The 18,691-nt window shown below is 15.6% G+C and overlaps 1 protein-coding gene across 1 annotated transcript, besides 27 other annotated features; it reads right to left on the reverse strand. All coding sequences in view use genetic code 6, as the record gives it.

Moving 5' to 3' along the window:
• The first annotated feature begins 92 nt into the window (after positions 1-92).
• Positions 93-126: a microsatellite.
• Positions 127-284: 158 nt separating this feature from the next.
• Positions 285-312: a microsatellite.
• Positions 313-428: 116 nt separating this feature from the next.
• Positions 429-458: a microsatellite.
• A 54-nt stretch (positions 459-512) lies between these two features.
• Positions 513-562: a microsatellite.
• Positions 563-1,025: 463 nt separating this feature from the next.
• Positions 1,026-1,079: a microsatellite.
• A 1,302-nt stretch (positions 1,080-2,381) lies between these two features.
• Positions 2,382-2,456: a microsatellite.
• Positions 2,454-2,491: a microsatellite.
• A 593-nt stretch (positions 2,492-3,084) lies between these two features.
• Positions 3,085-4,081, reverse strand: IMG5_185660 (hypothetical protein; the record flags this gene model as incomplete). Its single annotated transcript, XM_004027279.1, has 5 exons — positions 3,085-3,168; positions 3,279-3,462; positions 3,505-3,730; positions 3,842-4,030; positions 4,075-4,081. The coding sequence occupies 5 exons, from the start codon at positions 4,079-4,081 to the stop codon at positions 3,085-3,087; spliced, it is 690 nt and encodes a 229-aa protein (XP_004027328.1).
• Positions 3,858-3,914: a microsatellite.
• A 40-nt stretch (positions 4,082-4,121) lies between the features above and the next one.
• Positions 4,122-4,221: a microsatellite.
• Positions 4,128-4,194: a microsatellite.
• Positions 4,222-4,962: 741 nt separating the features above from the next.
• Positions 4,963-5,005: a microsatellite.
• A 351-nt stretch (positions 5,006-5,356) lies between these two features.
• Positions 5,357-5,396: a microsatellite.
• A 4,191-nt stretch (positions 5,397-9,587) lies between these two features.
• Positions 9,588-9,634: a microsatellite.
• Positions 9,635-10,460: 826 nt separating this feature from the next.
• Positions 10,461-10,510: a microsatellite.
• Positions 10,511-13,271: 2,761 nt separating this feature from the next.
• Positions 13,272-13,308: a microsatellite.
• Positions 13,309-13,541: 233 nt separating this feature from the next.
• Positions 13,542-13,571: a microsatellite.
• Positions 13,554-13,610: a microsatellite.
• Positions 13,590-13,653: a microsatellite.
• Positions 13,652-13,747: a microsatellite.
• Positions 13,654-13,694: a microsatellite.
• A 73-nt stretch (positions 13,748-13,820) lies between the features above and the next one.
• Positions 13,821-13,902: a microsatellite.
• Positions 13,830-13,913: a microsatellite.
• A 142-nt stretch (positions 13,914-14,055) lies between these two features.
• Positions 14,056-14,108: a microsatellite.
• Positions 14,063-14,107: a microsatellite.
• Positions 14,109-14,223: 115 nt separating the features above from the next.
• Positions 14,224-14,299: a microsatellite.
• A 562-nt stretch (positions 14,300-14,861) lies between these two features.
• Positions 14,862-14,887: a microsatellite.
• A 2,322-nt stretch (positions 14,888-17,209) lies between these two features.
• Positions 17,210-17,241: a microsatellite.
• The last annotated feature ends 1,450 nt before the right edge of the window (positions 17,242-18,691 follow it).

Genomic DNA, 18,691 nt, shown 5'->3' on the forward strand with positions numbered 1-18,691 from the left:
AAAAACACAAATCTATATACTAAATTAGTAATAAAATAGATATTTATATATAAATTAAGAAATTGAAATACTAAACATTTACATAATTAAAGAAAAATATTAATTTTATAAAAATATTTATTTTATTTAAAAAGTGTTTATTATTTTTTTTCTTAAAGCTTTCTTGATTTTAATTAAACTAGAATAAATCATTAAATTAAAAAACATATAATAAAATAAATCTTAAAATTATTATAAAAAGTTATATAAAATTAAGTTATTAAAAATAATTAATTAAATAAGTAATATATATATATATATATATATATATATTTTTAATTTATATAATAATAATTTATTCTATTGTAATTTATATACTAAAATGGTATTCCGTATAAGTGCTAACTTAAATTAAAATAATTAGTTTATAATGACTATACTTATATTATTATTAATGTATTTAATATTAACTGTATTTATTTTTTTAGAAATAGAATTGTAATGAAATCCTCTCGAACATTTCTAATAATAAAATTTTTTTATTTTAAAATATTTATTTTGAGTATTTTAAAAATTATTTTTGAATCTTTATTAATAGCCGATTGTTTTATTAATAACTCAACATTTAAAGAAATCAGCAATATGTTTTATAATGAATTTTATATTTCTGAAATTATAATGTGCTCTTGCTTTTTTAGTTTATTTCAATTAATTTTAATAATAAATTACAATTCTCACATTAAGCTTGGAATTGTTAACGAAGACAATAAAATAACTTTTTTATCAAAAAAGTATACTTACACTTACTTAATTTTAATTTTTATTTATTATTTAATTAATGGTGCTTACATATTTTTATACAGATTTGGTAATATTAATAATAGATAATATGTTTTTGGAATAGGTTTTTTTAACTCTGTATCATTACTGTATTTTATTATTATTATTATATTTCTAAAAGTTAAATTCAGCGGTTGCATATATACATCATTTGAAAGTAAAAAGAATAATAAATTTATAGAAAAAGTTGGATATTATTGGGTAAAATATATATATATATATATATATATATATATATATATATATATATATATATATATGTATTTTATTAAAAAAAATTCCTTTATTTTATTAATAGGTTTTCCGAAATGTATTAAATTTAGCTTTTTGTATAACATTATTAATCTATAATGATTAATTATATTAAAACATTTTCTTAAATAATTATAATTTATAAAGATTTTGGAATATAATTAGCTATTTTTTAATCCCAGTACATCAAATATTAACATTAGTACTTCCTATAATATTATCTTTAAATTTGAAAATAATAAGATCTTTATGTAATATAGAAAGCACATAACGAAGCGAAATAGTTAAAAAACTAATTTAAAATTAAAGTAATGAATTTTAAAGAGAATAAACTTAATTTCTCATAATTAATTAACGTAAAAATAATCTAGGAAAAATCGAAAAAATATCATCAAGTAATGATATTGCTTGCAGAATTTTTTTGAGAAAAGAAATAACTGAATTTATTTTAAAAGAATGTCAAGATTAAATAGAAGAATAATAAAATTTAAATATATAAAATCTTTGTTTAATACAAAGTATATAAATATAAAATGATTAGATTTATTTTATTTTTTAATTTTTAAAAAATGGCTCCCTTTCTGATAACATAAGATAAAATACATGTTAAAGTCCTGCTTTAAGTACAATTAATAATGAGTAGCCAGACTAAAATACTATTTAATAATAATAACAAAATAAATTTAGCCTCAAAACAAAAATCAGAATAGCAATACAAATTGCTCGAATACTAAAAAATATGCATAGCGTTAATGTTTTTCATGGGCATTTAACTAGCTCAAATATAATCTTCGATGATAATTATAATGTTAAAATTTCTGATTTGGGCTTTTAGAGTCTAAAAAAAATCTTAAGTCTTAAAAATACAAAATATTAAAATAAAACTTATTTTACTGCTCCTGAACATCTGATTTAAAGCGGAGCTATAGTGAATAAACCTAATAATAAATCTGACATTTATAGCCTTTCATTCATTTTGTTGGAACTTTTTACCGAATAATAAACTTTTTTAAATAACCTATCTTTTGAAAATATAAAAAATATCATTGTTAATGAAAATCAAAGACCTAAAATTATAAAAGGAGAATCTTTTCCTAATGAAGTTGCTACAATTATAAGATTTTGTTGGTTAAAAGAGCCTTCCGAAAGGCCTGATATTGATGTTGTGCTTTAAAGTTTGGAAGGTTTAGATTAAAACTAAGATTTTTGAATTTATATTTTTTAAATTAAAAAAGTAATAAAATTTATAATTTTTATATAAATTATTATTATTTTTTATATTTGATTTAGCTAATATATTATTTAAAAAAATTATTTAAAATTTATTTATGAAATATATTTTATTTATAATTTTTTTAATTAATATATATTATATAAAATATTATAATTTTAATATTATTTTGTATAATTTTGATATAATATATTTTAAACAAATTATAATAATAAAAATTTTAGTAAATAAATTTATATATTAAGTTAATAAATATTTATATTAAATATATGACTTATTAAAAAAAATTATATTTAAATTATTTATAATGCATCTAGAAAAAAAATAAAAATAATTTTAAATAAAAAAAAATATAATGCATTTATGTATTTAAAATATATTAACAATAATAATTTTTATATTTATCTAAGAATAAAAATCATTTTTTTTTATTAAAACACAAAGGTAATTCATTAATTTCTGGTCTTATATAAACTTAATCTTTTTAAATAATTTTTTGCATATTTTTTCCGTTATTAGCATCTTCAATACTTTCAAGAATTTTATTCATTCTTTCAATCCTTTCAAAGACTTCATTTTATTTGACTAATTAATCCAAAACATGATTATTTTGAGCGCCTAAACTTTCTGTGGGTACAATATCTTTATTTCTTTGTCTACTTTCATTTATTTATTTCATTCTTTGTTTATCTTAACTTTCATTATTTTTTTTTTCAATAGCTTTTTTTATCATATTATACTATTCATTTTCATATTTTAATTTATTTTCTTCATCTTTACTTTCAAGAAACCATTTAATATTTATTACTTCTCCCGAATCCAATGCCTGATGCTGCATTGACTCTTTTGCAAACTCCGCCATACATCTATGTTAATATCTTATTAAAGCCTTATTTTATCCGTGGATATATTTAATATCATCAATATCTCCCCATTCTCCAAAATGCCTATATAAAATTTCATACATTTATGCTACTATACCACTTACACCTTCTGGAGGACACTTAAAATCATTCACTTCTAAACTCCGAGTATCTTACAAAAATGAACCTACACCTCCTCTATCTTCTCTATGTTAAGAATGTCTTGCCCTTCCAAAAACATCTCTACTATTATCTATTGTAAGACATTCAGAAAAACTAGGAACCCTATGAAAATACCTTTTTTTTTATTAATTTTTGTTGTTTTGTTTTAAATAATACCTGCATTTGACCCCTTCAGAACAACATCCTTTGGCCCAATGATGGCAAAAGTAAGCCGAATATTTATCACTTATATCTGCTTTTGTATATCCTGTATCAAGTTCACTATCACAGCGTGTTACTGCAGGTTATTTATGATCTCTAACTAGACTTTTTGTATCTGATAAATGCCTTCCATACCATATATTATATTCTTGATCGCCTTCCTTATATGCAAATTTTTCTGCTAATGATTATTCTAATTATTTTCTTGATGGTCTTTCCATTAATGATAGATTTCTTAATTGTTTTTTTTAGAGTTTTAGTAAAACCTCTGGTGAAAGAAATTAGTCTATACTTTTTTATTCTGGCTCTTCTTTTTCTTTTTCTTTTTCTTTTTTTTCTTATTCTTATTCTTCTTCTTCTTCTTTATTTTACTAATTGCTTTTTATATTTTCTCTTTGTGTTTCTATTTCATATTGCTCTCTGAAATCTTTTACTCTCTCAAGTATTTCTTCGGGAAGTTCCCATACCGATTCTTTCGTTTCTGTATTATAATAATAATGTCTATTGTATGTTTAATCAAAAAACCTTTCATATGGGGTTATTAATTAATTAAATAATAAATTATTATTATCCATATTTTTATAATATTTTTTTTTAAATTATATAAAATTATTTTTTATAGATTATTTATATATTTTTTCTTAATATTTAAAATAAATTTTTTCATATTATAAATACAAAAAAAAATAATAAAAAAATATAAAATAAAATTGATTTAGCAACTAATATAAAAAAATATTAATAAACAATTTTGTTAACTTTAATTTTTATAATTATTTCTAACATAAATTTGATCAATTTTCTACAATCGAAGTATTTTACGAATAGTTGGAATGCATCATATCCATTTCTTCTTATAATTTTTAAATTTTATCCTATAATTCAAATATTTATTAAGCTAACTTACTATTTTGTAGCTATAACTTATCAATAATATTTTATTTTTCAGCAACAATTTTATTATAGAAATCTTTTTATGAGTCTATATTAATATTTTCTTATTTTTAACCATTATTTTAATCTTGTAAAAATTTTATTTTATTCATTAAATCAAAATTTTCTTTTGATAATCTTTAATTGGTATTACTTAATTATTCAATTTGTGTTAATAAGTTTTAATTTTTAATTTTAAAATTATCATCATCTATTAGTTTTTAATTTTCATTTAAAGTTTATATTTACTATTGTAAATTATTGTTAATATTTTCTAAATTTTGAATTTAAACTTATTATTCAAATATTTATTTTTCGTATTAATTTTTAAAATCTTACATTTATTTTTAAAATGTATCTTCTTATTAGTTTGTGATTTGTTATTAATCAATTTGAATCTCTTTACTTATACTTTTATTTTTTAAATAATCAATTTCTTCTTATAATTATTTTATTTAAGAAGTCAACTAATTGTTTTCTTTTATCAATTAATTATTTACTTTATCTAATTATTCTATTTACTCGGCATAATAATTAATTTATTTTTATTATTCCTGATTAATTTCTTATTCCTCTTACTATTTTTAATGTTATTCTCTATATATAGAATAATCCATTAAACTTCTATTTGATAATTCATAAACTTCCTCTTATAATTTTTTTATTAATACAATATGTTGATTATTTTCCATCTAAAGTTTTTCTATTAGTTTTTCTTAATTTTCAAATTAAAATTTATTTTCTGAGATAGTTTTTTTTTATTCTTTATGCTCTTAATATATTTTCATATCATTTATGCTTCTTTTTTTTATATCTTCAAGTTCTTAATTTAAAATTTTAATTTAACTCATTAAATAAGTATTTTCGGTTTACAAAGATTCATTTTTTTTATCTAAGATCTCATAATTTTTTATTTTTAAATTAAATTCTTATTGCTTTTCATTTATTTATTATTTCTAATCTTATAAAAGTTATAATTGTTAGTTTTGCAAATAATCTTTATAGTGGGAAATATCCATTTAGCTTTTATTTTTTAATTCATCTATTTCCTCAATTTGATTTTTTATTTAAATAATCATTTAATTATTATCATTTTATAATTATTAATTTAATTTGGATAAGCTTTCATGTTATTATTTATAAAAATAAATTTCTTTTATAATTTCTGATAATTTTATTTATCATAAACATCTTTTTCTGTGTACATTGAAATATCCATTAAATTTTTATTTCTTAATTTTTCTATTTCATCATTTAATAGTTTCATTTAGACGATTAATTCACTGTTTTCCTGTTAAAGTTATTCATTCTATTTAATTAAAATTTAATAATTTTGAATTTAAATATTTATCTCATTTTACTTTTCATTTAATTCCTTTTATAATAGTTTTATTTACTATTCTTGCTTTTCCTACCAATTAGAATTTTCAGAATATCTTATATTTCTTGATTTGTTTAAATCTTCTTAAAGTTATTTAATTTCTAAATTTTATTAGTTATTTTCTTTTTGTAGTTATTCGTTTACTAATAATACTTATTTTTAGCTTTAAATGTATTAATTTATTTATTTTTATAACTCTTCTTCTTTTTATGTTTTGTCTTATTTAATATTTTCTCTATAAATTGAAATATCTTATAAACTTCTATTTTTTAATTCATAAATTTCTTCATTTAGCTTTTAAATTTAAAATATAAGCTATTTATTCTCTTATTATATTTATTAATTTAATTTTAAAAGTTTTTCATTATTTTATGTATTATATGTCGTATGTTAAGAATTAAAAGATTAATTTTATTAATATTTTTATTCGGTTTCAATTTTTCTTTAAAAATAGAAATATCCATTAAGCTTCTATTTTTTAATTCATCAATTTCTTCTTATAAATATTTTATTTATTAAAGCATTTTATTATTTTCATTTTATAATTTATTATTTAAAATAATTTAATTCTAATAATTTTAAAAATCAAACTAATTATTTTATTCTTATTCTTACTAAACTTTATCTCTATATAAAGAAAAGTCCATTAAGCTTCTATTTTTCAATTCGTCTATTTCTGCTTATAGATTTTTTATTTATATAGTCATTTAAATATTTTCATTCTGTAATTTTTCATTAATTTTAATTATTTTTTCTATATTACTTTAATCATAAAATATCTTATTATCATTATTTAACTTAGATTTGGATTTTTCGTTTTTAAAATCTTAAATCTCTAGTTACAATTTCTTATTTAAGTTTTATGTTTCTATTAACTATTCGGATATTTTCATATTCTTTTACATTAATTATTCTAATTATTATTTGTTTGAATTAATAATTTTATCTTTAGATTATAAATTTAACTACAAGGCTGTAAGTAAATTTCCATTTTCATCACCGTTTTATAATTCTAATTCTGTTATCCTTTGTTAATATTTAAAGCATTATTCTTGCAAGATTTATATTTATTCTTATAATTATTTTTATTAAGGACCTTTACTTAAACATAAAATTGAATTGCTTTAATCTTAAATTGCTTAATCATATTATTATTTGATTTCTTTCATTTATTTAATCAACATATCATTTATTTTTTATAAATCTTATATTTTTTTTTATAAATTCTCATTCGTAAAAGAGTTATTCTATTATTATTTATTAAATAAAAAATTAATTTTTCATAAATAATTTAAAATTAAATAAATATAATATACAATAATTGTCATGTCAGGTAATTTAGATAAAGAAGCGTTTTTATAAATTTCAATTTATTCAAGAAGTTTTTTATTGGTATTTGATAAAATATCGATTTCTTTAATGAGCTTCTGATTAGTATTTAATAAAGCTTCGAAATCTTACTATTATTATTTAACAGAAAATTTATTATTTAATTCTTTTTACAAAGACTCTATTTTGTTTTGTAATTATTTATTATCACATAGTAATTATTCAAACTATTCTTGTGAAGGAATTTTTTTTTTTATGTGTTTAAAAAATTAAAATCTTCAACAAGAAAAATAGAAGATTAATTTAAAAAAGAATTATTTAACTTATCATGATTATTTATTAAATTAATATCATTTATTTTAATTTCTTAAATTTATTTTTTAAATTGTAAATATATTGTTCTTTTTCATTTAATTTTTCATATAATTATTAGATTTATTTATCTTTATTTTTACTTAAATTAGATTCTCCATTTAAATGCTTTTTTAAGTTTTCTAATTCGTATTTTAGATTCTAAATTTACTAACTTTCTTGTTTTTCACTTATTGAATAAGATTTTTGCAAAAGAGATATTTATTTTTTCGTTTCAAACGGTTATTTATTTATTTAAATACTATTGTTTGTATTATTTCCGGAAGAGTTATTTTTAAAATTATTTATTTGTTTTAATAAAAGTGTATTTTTTTGTTTCAAAGATTGTATTTCTTCTATTAATTCTTTATTGCTCATTGTAAATATTACTTATTGTTGATTATTTTGGTTTAAAGGAGAATCCATTAGAATAGATTCATCCAAAAAACCATCGATTTTTAAAATGTTCTTTTCTTAATTTATATACTTTATTTAAGCTAATAAGCTTTCTTTTTCTTTTTGTAAATTCTTTATTTGAGTTTTTAATTAATATTCTTCTTACATATTTTTAGCCTGTATAATACTTTGATTTATTAATGTAGAATTATTAATCAATGTTTAATCGTCAAAACTTTTAAATTATTAAATTAATTATGTATATGTAATTATTGTTTAATCGATTTCTTCTTCTAAGCTTTTTACTTATTATAAAAGCTTTTCTTAATTTTTTTATAAATATTTATTATTTTCGAGAACAATATCATATTCTTTCTTCATTCTTTATAATAAATACATATTTTCTACTTAATTTATTTACGAAAAATCTATATCTTAACCAATTGTATTCAATATCTAATAAAATATAATTAATTTTAAATACATGTTCTTATAAAATATATTTATTTTTACTTTTTAATCAATTAAAAAATTTTTAGTTGCAAAAGCTTTAGTAATAAGATAAAAAAAATCTCTTTAATTTCTAGTTTCCATAATAATAATTAGGCAGACTTTTTTATTATTTCTTAAATTACAATTCTACTAGCCAAAATTTTTTTATAAAAATTAAATTAGATTTTCACAAACATCGAAATTAAGATTTTAATCAAAATCTAAACAAATTTTAAGTACATCAAATTAATTCATAATAATATTTGGAAAATCAAGCGAATATTTAAATTTTATACTTTAATCGTTCAAAATGAATCTCATAAAATCCATATTTACTATAATTTCTACTTTCTAATATTTTCCTTAACATAAAGCTTATCCTTAAAATTTACAATTTTCACTACTAATCATATTTAATAATATTTGTTTTGTATTAGGATCAAAATCAATAGGTCCTATTAAAATAGTTGCAATACCTTAGTACTCTTCTTCTTAAGGGTATACTTCACATTTTATTGTGGAAAATAAATCATAAGCGCTAAATTAGTATGTATTTCCATTTATCCCTTCAAGTAAATAACACCTTGTTTCGTCATTTATTCTGTACCATTTATATTTAGCAGGAATATTTATGCTTTGATTTTTTTATGGCGTAATATTTATTGCTATGTTTGAATTTTAATATATGTTTTATTAGTTGCCTCTTAATTATATATCAATGTTATAATTATACTTTCCTTTTATTTTTATTTTTTAATTGTCTTTATATTGTATGATTTATGGTTATTAAATAAATATATTTCTAATTGATTCTCTCATTTTTTTTAAAAATAAATATTTTTATAATAAAAAATTTAAAATAAATTAGTTTTTTTAAAATTATATATGAAATGTAATGTGTAGAAATTATAAAAATTCTAAAATATACTCATATTTTTATATTTATAGAAAGTATTGGAATAACGATTAATTAAATTAAATTCATAAAAATTGCAAGCAAATAAGTGCTAAATTATATAAGTATTTATTTGTATTATAATAAAGTCTTTAATATTAAATTATTTAAAATATTATAAAATATATATAGAAGAAAAAAAATAATATAATATTGAATAATTAAATAAAGTATATTATATTTTTATTTATAAATAGTAAATAAATAAATTAGAATTTATATATTAAATAAATTTTATTTTATAATTACTAATTTATTAATTTATACAAAAATTTTATTTATTTTAGAAATTTTTGGATTCTCTTTATATTTAATAAATGATTAGGCAGTATTTATATTCTCATATGTTTTATTAAATTATTTTAGTGTCATTAAGACTAATGATTTATTACTTAAAATATCAAACATGTCTATATATCATTCTATAATTTTTCTTAGTTCTTAATAAATTATTTATTTTACACTGAGCATTAATATAATCTTATTCATTTTTTAATTAAATCATTTAAATAATTTTAATGTTATTCATAAATAACCTATTATTAACTTCAGTTTTAATTTGCTCAAACTTAACACTTCTGCGAACATTATTACAAAATAGTTTAAAATCATTCAAATAATTATAATAATTAATCTAATACTCTTTTTTTAATAATAAACAATTTAAAGTCCAGGCGAAAGATATTTAAGGGTGCATTTAGATTTATGCTATTTATCGTTTTTTCAATTATTTTGCCTTCTAATTAATGCACTAAAAAGTATATTTGTAATCTTTACATCTTGACGCCAAATATTTAATTCTTTTATTATCTTACAAGTGTTTAGCAAAATAATATATTTTTTTTAAATCTAAATTATTTTATTTTATATCCTATATATGATTATATAAATATATTAAATTCACAATACTCAAACATCGCTATTAGTTAAATTACTTTTTTAATATTTTATACTTATTAATTTTATTTATTATAGAGTTTATTTATATATAATAAACATGTTACTGGCTTTAAATTCTACTAAACATTTGTTATTAAATATTAAGATAAAAAAAATTATTAATTTCATGTTATTTTAATTTTTTATTATTTATTAATTTTATATTCTTAATTATTTTTTTATTAAATTAAAAGCTTTGAAATGTTTATAAAAATTCTTGATATTAATTTTTTTATAATATTTATATAGATTTAAATATAATTTTAAACTAATTTTGCTTAAAATTTCTCAAAATGTAAACCTTAATAAAAATCTATTTGCTTATACTTATACTTTCGGGAATAAATATTATTATTTGTCTATTTATTGACTTTAATTTATAAGTTTTAATTATAAATTATAATTTTTTTGAATTTTTACTATAATATATTAATTATTATTTAATTTGTTCTTTTTATATATTAAATTAATATATTTATATATTAATAAAAACAAATAAATAATTATTTTAAAATTTCCTCATTTATAATGATTAAAACACATAAAAGTTTAATTAAGAAAAATTTCAATATTCTTTATAAATTTTACATAATTTAGTGATTTGTTCTTCTGTTTATCTTTAGTGGCTCGTAATTAATTCAAATTTACCTAAGCTATATTCATACTTAATTAATTTTTTTAAAGAATTATTAGGATTAATAAAACTTTAATTCGATGAATTAATACCCTTTTTGAGTAAACTGAAGACTTTTTTTCTTGTATTAATTTTATCAATTGAAGTTTAAAAGAGATATTTTTAAAGTATTTTATCTATTTCTTAACATTAAAAATTAGTTTTTTCACATGATCTTTTGACATAAAAATCATTTAAGTAATCAAGTTTAGCTTCAAGATTTTTTTAAAAAAGTTTTAACATTTTATAAAATTCAATATCAAAAAATTCCTATTCTTCAACTTTTTTTATTTTCTTTTTAATCATTTCATATTATTAATTTAATTAATCATCTACATCTCCATTAAAATTTAAATATTTTCTTAGCCTATAAAATTACATAACTAACATTATCTAATTAAATAAAGTTTCCTAATCCAAATATTTTCGTATTAATTTTTTTGTAAAAAGTATTTTCTCAATATATATATTATATCCACTTAAACATTTAATTTGATTGCTTGCTATTCTTATTGAACCTAACATTTTTATAAATTATTGCAGTTCTTAAATTATTTCTTTTACAAATTATTAAATTTTATTTATAAATTCAGTTTTGTCTTCCTATGTTAATTCTATATTTTCCTCTTTTAAAGTGTTTCTGTTTTTATTTGGATATTCTATAGTTTTAAAATTATTTACTATTTATACTATCTATTTACTTTTTTTAAAAATCTTATGTCCTTGTTTTATTCTTTAATTTGCAAATATCAAATTATTTTCATACTTTTATAAGCCATCATTTTAATTTAGATAATTTAAATATAATTTTTTCTAATTTTATTATTAAATAAAACTTTATTGAATTTTATCTTATTTTTATTTTATTGCTTTATTTAAATAAAAACTTGTTTGTTTTTCATTTTCTTATTGATTTTACAAATTCTAGATTTTAATTTTATTTTTAAATTTTTAATCTATAGAAATTTATTTTTAAGTGTTAATATTAAATAATTTTAAATTTGATAATGATATTTTTTTTAATTTTATTCAGATAATTTATTATCTTATTTTTAAATCAAATTATTTAAATTTCCTTCTGAAAACTTTTTCTTTACAAATAAATCACCATCAAATATTTTTTATTATTTTATTTTTATTTAATGTTATGATTATGATCTCGAGCTTATTAAATTAGAATTATTCAAAGATCGAAATACTTGACAACCTTCATTATTATTTTGATCCGTTTGAATCTAATATTAAGTAAAAAAAGGGCTTTTATTTTAACTATTCTATATTTAATAATATTATATTTTATTTTTTTATTTTTTAAACATAGTATTTAATATTTTTAAAATCAAACTATCTTGAAGTTAGATTATTTTTAAATAATTTCTTTTGATTAGAACAACAAAGTTAGTTTTATTGCAATTGTATATTAATTTTTTATAATAATTAATGTTCTAACATTTATTATTTTAAATTATCTTTTATTTAAGTTATTTATTTTAAGATTAATTATAATATATATATTAATATTATTTTTTAATTTTTTCAAAAAAGTATTAGTACATTAATATATATAAATAAATCATTACTAATGTATTTAAAACATAATTTTATTATAATTATTAATTATTTGATTTGATTTGAAGTATTTGATTAATTATCGGGAATTTATTATTAATTTTTTTTATAAAGCTTATTTTTATTTTTAAAGTATGTTTCATAATTTTTATAATTTACATATTTATTTGAGTTTCTTATTCTTAAAAACTATTTTAAGAAATCATTATTAAATATTATTATTTTTCAAATTTAATTTGTTTACTTATTCAATAAAAGCTTTATAATTTTTTATATTTTTACTTATTAATTTTTAATTATGTATTAATATCATTGGTACTATTTTTAATTAATTATTTTTTCTTCAAATTAAGTTACGATTTAACCCTTTTCAACCTATTTATAATTGCATATTAAATTTAAAACAAATTATTAATATTAATTATAATATAAATGACATACATTTAATTCAAAGGTAAAAAAAATCATAGGTTCTATTTTTTTGTAATAACTATTTTTATTTACTATTTGATTTATTTCAAATTTTATAATTTAATAAAGTTGTAATAAAAAATTACTAAAAAATAAATTTTGTTTTCAATGTTTTAAAAAGCAGATTTAAAGATTTTATATTATATTATAAAATCTTAAAAAAAATTAAATATTCATAACAAAAATAAAGATATTTTTCTAATAAAAATACAAAATGATAAATTTAAAAAAATATTAATATTAAAGTTATAAATTATTATTAAAGTTATATATATTTTATTTTATATATAAAAATTTTGTTGAAGATATAAATATTATATTTTCAATACAAAAAAAAATGTAAAAGTTATTAATATTTGAAATTTAAATGTAAAAAAAAAATAGATTTATATTTGAGAAATAATTGGAATAATTATTGATTATAATTATTTTTTAAATAAAATAAATTAAATATAATTAATTTATAGAAATATATATAAAATAAAATTTAAAGAAATAAATTATTTATATATGATAAATTTTATATATATAAAAAAAAATATTTAAAATTTTATAAGTATAAATTAAAATATAAATATATGTATATATAAAAATAAAAATTAAATATATTAAAATTTTTATTAATATTAAAATATATTTTATTTTATTAATAATATTAATTTGTATTTTTATATTAATTTAAATATTTTTATTTTAATTAATTTTAATAGAAATTTCAAAATTAATATATTAATAAATATTAATATTGATTTATTTTATTTTAATTAAATACTAATAAATAAATTAATATCAATATTAATATTAATATTTAATATTAAAATTAATATTTAAATTAATTTTAATATAATAATTAATATTATTATTTATTTTTATATCCATAATAATTTTAATATTTTTATTTTATTAAACATTAAATATTGTTTATTCATTTAAAAAATATTTAATTTTCTTTTTTTTTCTGATATTATTTTAATATTAATTTTTTTTTATTACAATTTATTATACATATATTTATTATATTAACTTAATTTTTTTTTTATTTAGTATTAATTTATCTTTTTTTTGTATTTTACTTATTTTCATTTCTATTATCTTTTTATATTTTATTAAAATTATATTTATACATATACGATAGAGGATATGATTATTATTTTTATTAGTATATAATTTATTATTTATTAAAATAATATTTTTTTTTCTATTTAAACTTTTAAATAATTTTTTTTCTTTTAATGTTTAAATATTTTTTTTTTAATTAAACAAACAAAAAATAATTATATATAAAAAATAATTCAAATTTATAATTATAATTTGATTTCAAAATGTAAAGAATTAAATTATATTTCTATAATTATTACACGAAATAGTTCTGTTTTTTAATCCATAAATTCAAAAGAAATTAAATAATTAGCTTTATATTGATTTTTATTAATTTTTATTATAATGTTTCCTTAATATTTAATAAACGAGTTAATAAATAAATTTAAATAATTGATTTAGATTTTTAGATTATGAATTAATTATTGAATTATGATAAATTTTTAATTTTTAATAATTTTCTTATGCGATAATATTTGTAAATACTTATATTGTATTTGTTTTTCTTAGTAATTTGCATTTACTCCAAACATTTTAGTATATAAATAGCTTTTTAATTCAAATTTATAATTATTTAATTATTATTCCGTTTATTAACTTATCTTTAAAAGAAGAATAACTTACAATAATTAATATATACAATATAATAAATACTTTTTTAATTGGTTATTTTATAAAAGTTCATATAATTTATTTTTTTAATATTATAAAAAAAATTCTAATTAATATATATATATATATATATATATATTATTAGTTTATTTATATATTTTTTTAAAGGAATAATAATACAAATTCATGATTAGGACTTTAGCTTTATTTCAAAAGATTATTTATCTAAAAGAAGTTATATTAAATATGATATAATAATTACTACTTGTGAAGTTTTAAATATAATAATATTAAATAGAATTTCAAATTATTTATTTGATTTAACAATGTTTACAATTATAAACTTCTTAAAACTAATGAATATTATTAAATATAATTACTTTAACTAAAGCGTTACTAATTTTCTATTTCTTTATTCGAATTTATTACTTATGTTTATTTCTTTTTTTTATTAGTATTGTAGTTTATTTAAGAACTAGAAAACATAATTATGATAATTTTTATTTTATTTCCTTTTTGTTTTGAAATTTCATTAAATATTCATAAATACCAATATAATTTAGAAAGAATAATTTATTAATTTTAAAACAAAAATAACAAAAATATTGAATTCTTAGTTAAAAACTTACTAACATAGTTAAAAACTGAATATGAAGACTACATAATAAATAAAAATTCTTTGATTCTAGAACATTTATAAATTAACCATTTAAAGTTATGTGATAATTTTCGTACATGTTTTTGCTTTAAAAAAGTTTAAATAATATTTGTTATACATATAATTTTTTTTAAAAAAAAAAAGTATTAAAACAGCATATTTAGTGAATAAAGAAGATAACATATAATATACTATATTTAGTAAGCATATAAATAAGAGTTTTATATAAACTAGCTATAAAAAAATAAACCTACTAGTAATATTTATGATGGAAAGCTAATATTAACATATATCACTTTTAATGCTGAAATAAAAGAATCATAAATTTAATGCTTTATACAAATAATAAATACCCTATAAAAATACAAATTAAGCTATATTGATTAAAGCCATTTGGGAGAAATATATAATAATATAAAAAACATATTCGAAAGTAATCAATAAGCAGAGAAATATTCTTCTTAATCTTCTTTTACAACAGCTATAATATAATAGGAAAGGAAAGAATAAAAAACATTAAAAAGCCAAACATTTAAAATATGCTTAAACTTCGATTAATAACTAAATAATATTTAATAAAAATGTAATTAAGCTATTTTACAAAAGCAAAAACTATTATTAAATTTATGTGTGGATTATATAGATTTATAAAAATTGTAAATATAATCATAAGAATATATTTAATTAAGAACTGAGATTTAGAATGAACTTATTTAATTATGCAAAATATATTATAATTCTTAAAAATTGCAATATTATATTAATAAATATATATAGTTTTTAAGTTTTGATTTTGAAAATAAAATATTTAAAAAATTTCGAAATCATAAGCATGAAATTAATTTAGATTATACTATTTTCGAAAAAGATAATTGTATTGTTTATATTACTTTAATTGACTAAATTGGTACTGTAAAGAAAACTTAATCGAAATTTGAAAATATATTTGGATATGAAGAATCTTAAATTCTGAATTAAAAAATAAATTTGATTATTCCTTAGTCTATTAAAAAAGTACATGATCAAATTCTTTAAAATTATATTAATAATCAAAAATAATAATAATTTATTAATAATGATTTTTTTAATCTTTTAATAGGATAACATTAGGATGGTTTTGCTGTGCCTATTTAGTTAGAATTTAGAAGTGTCCATCTTTTTAATGATTATGGGTTAATTGGACATATTAAAAAGATAAATAGTTAAAGCATGTTCGTTTTAACCTAAAGTTTGAATTTCCAAGCAGAAATTATATCAGAATAATTTTACAGGAATTTCTTAGAATAATATTCTTCTCAAAAAAACATAAAGAATATATATTTAAATAGAATAATTCCAATATTAAATTATTTCTAGATGTAATCCACAATTAAAAAGAGCGAAGATTTAAATAAATAAATAATAAAAACAATTGCTTTTTTACCAAAAATAGATTTAAGAAAAACTAACTATAATTATAATTAGTCTTTATTTGAAATTTTGTAATTCAAAGATTTTTAAAATGAAATAAATAAATATGGAGTTACAAATTTCAATTTATATAATATTAAATTTAAGTATCACATAAAATAAAATAATTTTATTTCATATATTGTTATTGAAATAATTAATATGAAATTAATTTAAAATTCAGAAGAATAAATTAATGCATTATAATTAATTAAAAATTAATTAGAAAATTTTTTTAATATTAAATTTGATATAAAGAATGAAATTAAATTTCTTTAAAATAAATATGATTAAAGTTATATAGATTATGAAAATACAAGTATTAATTTAACTTTTTTTTAAAAAATAATATATATAATATATTTATAAAGATAATATATTATAAAATGATTCTTAAAAGTCTTAAAGATAGAATTTTTTTTAATAGTTTTAATTGAATTTAAATTAATCTTTTTAAAAGAATTGCAGCTTTTCATTAATTTAAAGTAATAATATGGAAAATTAATAATTATTAGATTTTTGTAATCCTAATAATTTAAATAATCAATAATAAATAAATTAAAATGAAATTAAATAAATTGATATTTAATAGTATATAAATTAAAATTTATAAGACAAATATTAAGAATTAATTAAATTTATTTAAGAAAAATCTCACGATACCTAATTTAAATTATCTAAAAATCACTCATAAACAACTAAAAGTTATATTTTGGAGTCCTAAAATAAATAAGAATAGGAAACAAATTAAGATATTGTAAAAATAGAATAAGAATAAGAATAAGCAAGTGATATATAAACATTTAATGCATTATAATAAAAAAAATCAACATTAAAAAATATATAAATTGAAATTGAAGAATCAGCATTTTAAGATTAATTTTAAATTTAAAACGAAAATGATTCTTTAAATTATAAAGAGCATGTATCTTAAAATAATGATTCATATGAATATAGTGATTTTTAATAAAAAAAAGTTAGGGCGTAAAGTACAGTAAAAACAAATAATTCATATCATAATAATTAGAAAAATGCAATTTTAAGAAAGATATATTAAAAAAATAATGAAATTATTATTAAATTTATAAATTTTTTTGGTTTTTTTTCTTTTGGAGTTATTTTGGGTCTAACAATACTTGTCTATTTAAAGATAGATATTTAAATGTATCAAATATAAAAAGATTTATATTATTTGCCTTGGGCAATTAATGTAAAATATTAAATTAGTATTATTTTAGCATATACTGGTTTTTAAAAATTGGTTGAAAAGGATATATTTCTAAATCTATCTTAGAATAAATAATATCAAAGTTAAATTATACATGAGAGACTTGTTTATTCTAATTAAAAATTAAATGAATTAATTTTTGATTATGTAAATTCAGATAAAGAAACATAGTCTTATTTTTAATATATAAATTAATAAAAAACAGAATTTATTTTAGGAACTGATATTGTTGTAGTAAAAATGTAAAAAGGTATATAATATTTGGATTATAATGAAGATTCAAAAGTAAGATTTGAAATTTCTTTAGGAATATTTCTTTAAATTCTTGCAAGTTATTTAAACATTCTTGTATTAAAATATGATTAAGAAAGAAACTTTTTATATCTTACAGGTATTTAATAAGATAATTATTCTAATATTATAAAAGAAATGAGCATTTTCCAATCTTTAGTTTAAGATTAAATAATTAATAATTTAGATTTCATTTTAAGTTAATCACTTGCATTATTTATTATTAATATATTAATTTTATTAATACTCATATCTATTTTACTTTTACTTTATTTTTATGTTTAAAAAAAAAGAGAAAACCTTCTTTAGTTATTTGC

This window comes from Ichthyophthirius multifiliis (genome assembly GCF_000220395.1).
Source record: "Ichthyophthirius multifiliis unplaced genomic scaffold scaff_1120509251342, whole genome shotgun sequence".
NCBI classification, from domain to species: Eukaryota; Ciliophora; class Oligohymenophorea; order Hymenostomatida; genus Ichthyophthirius; species Ichthyophthirius multifiliis.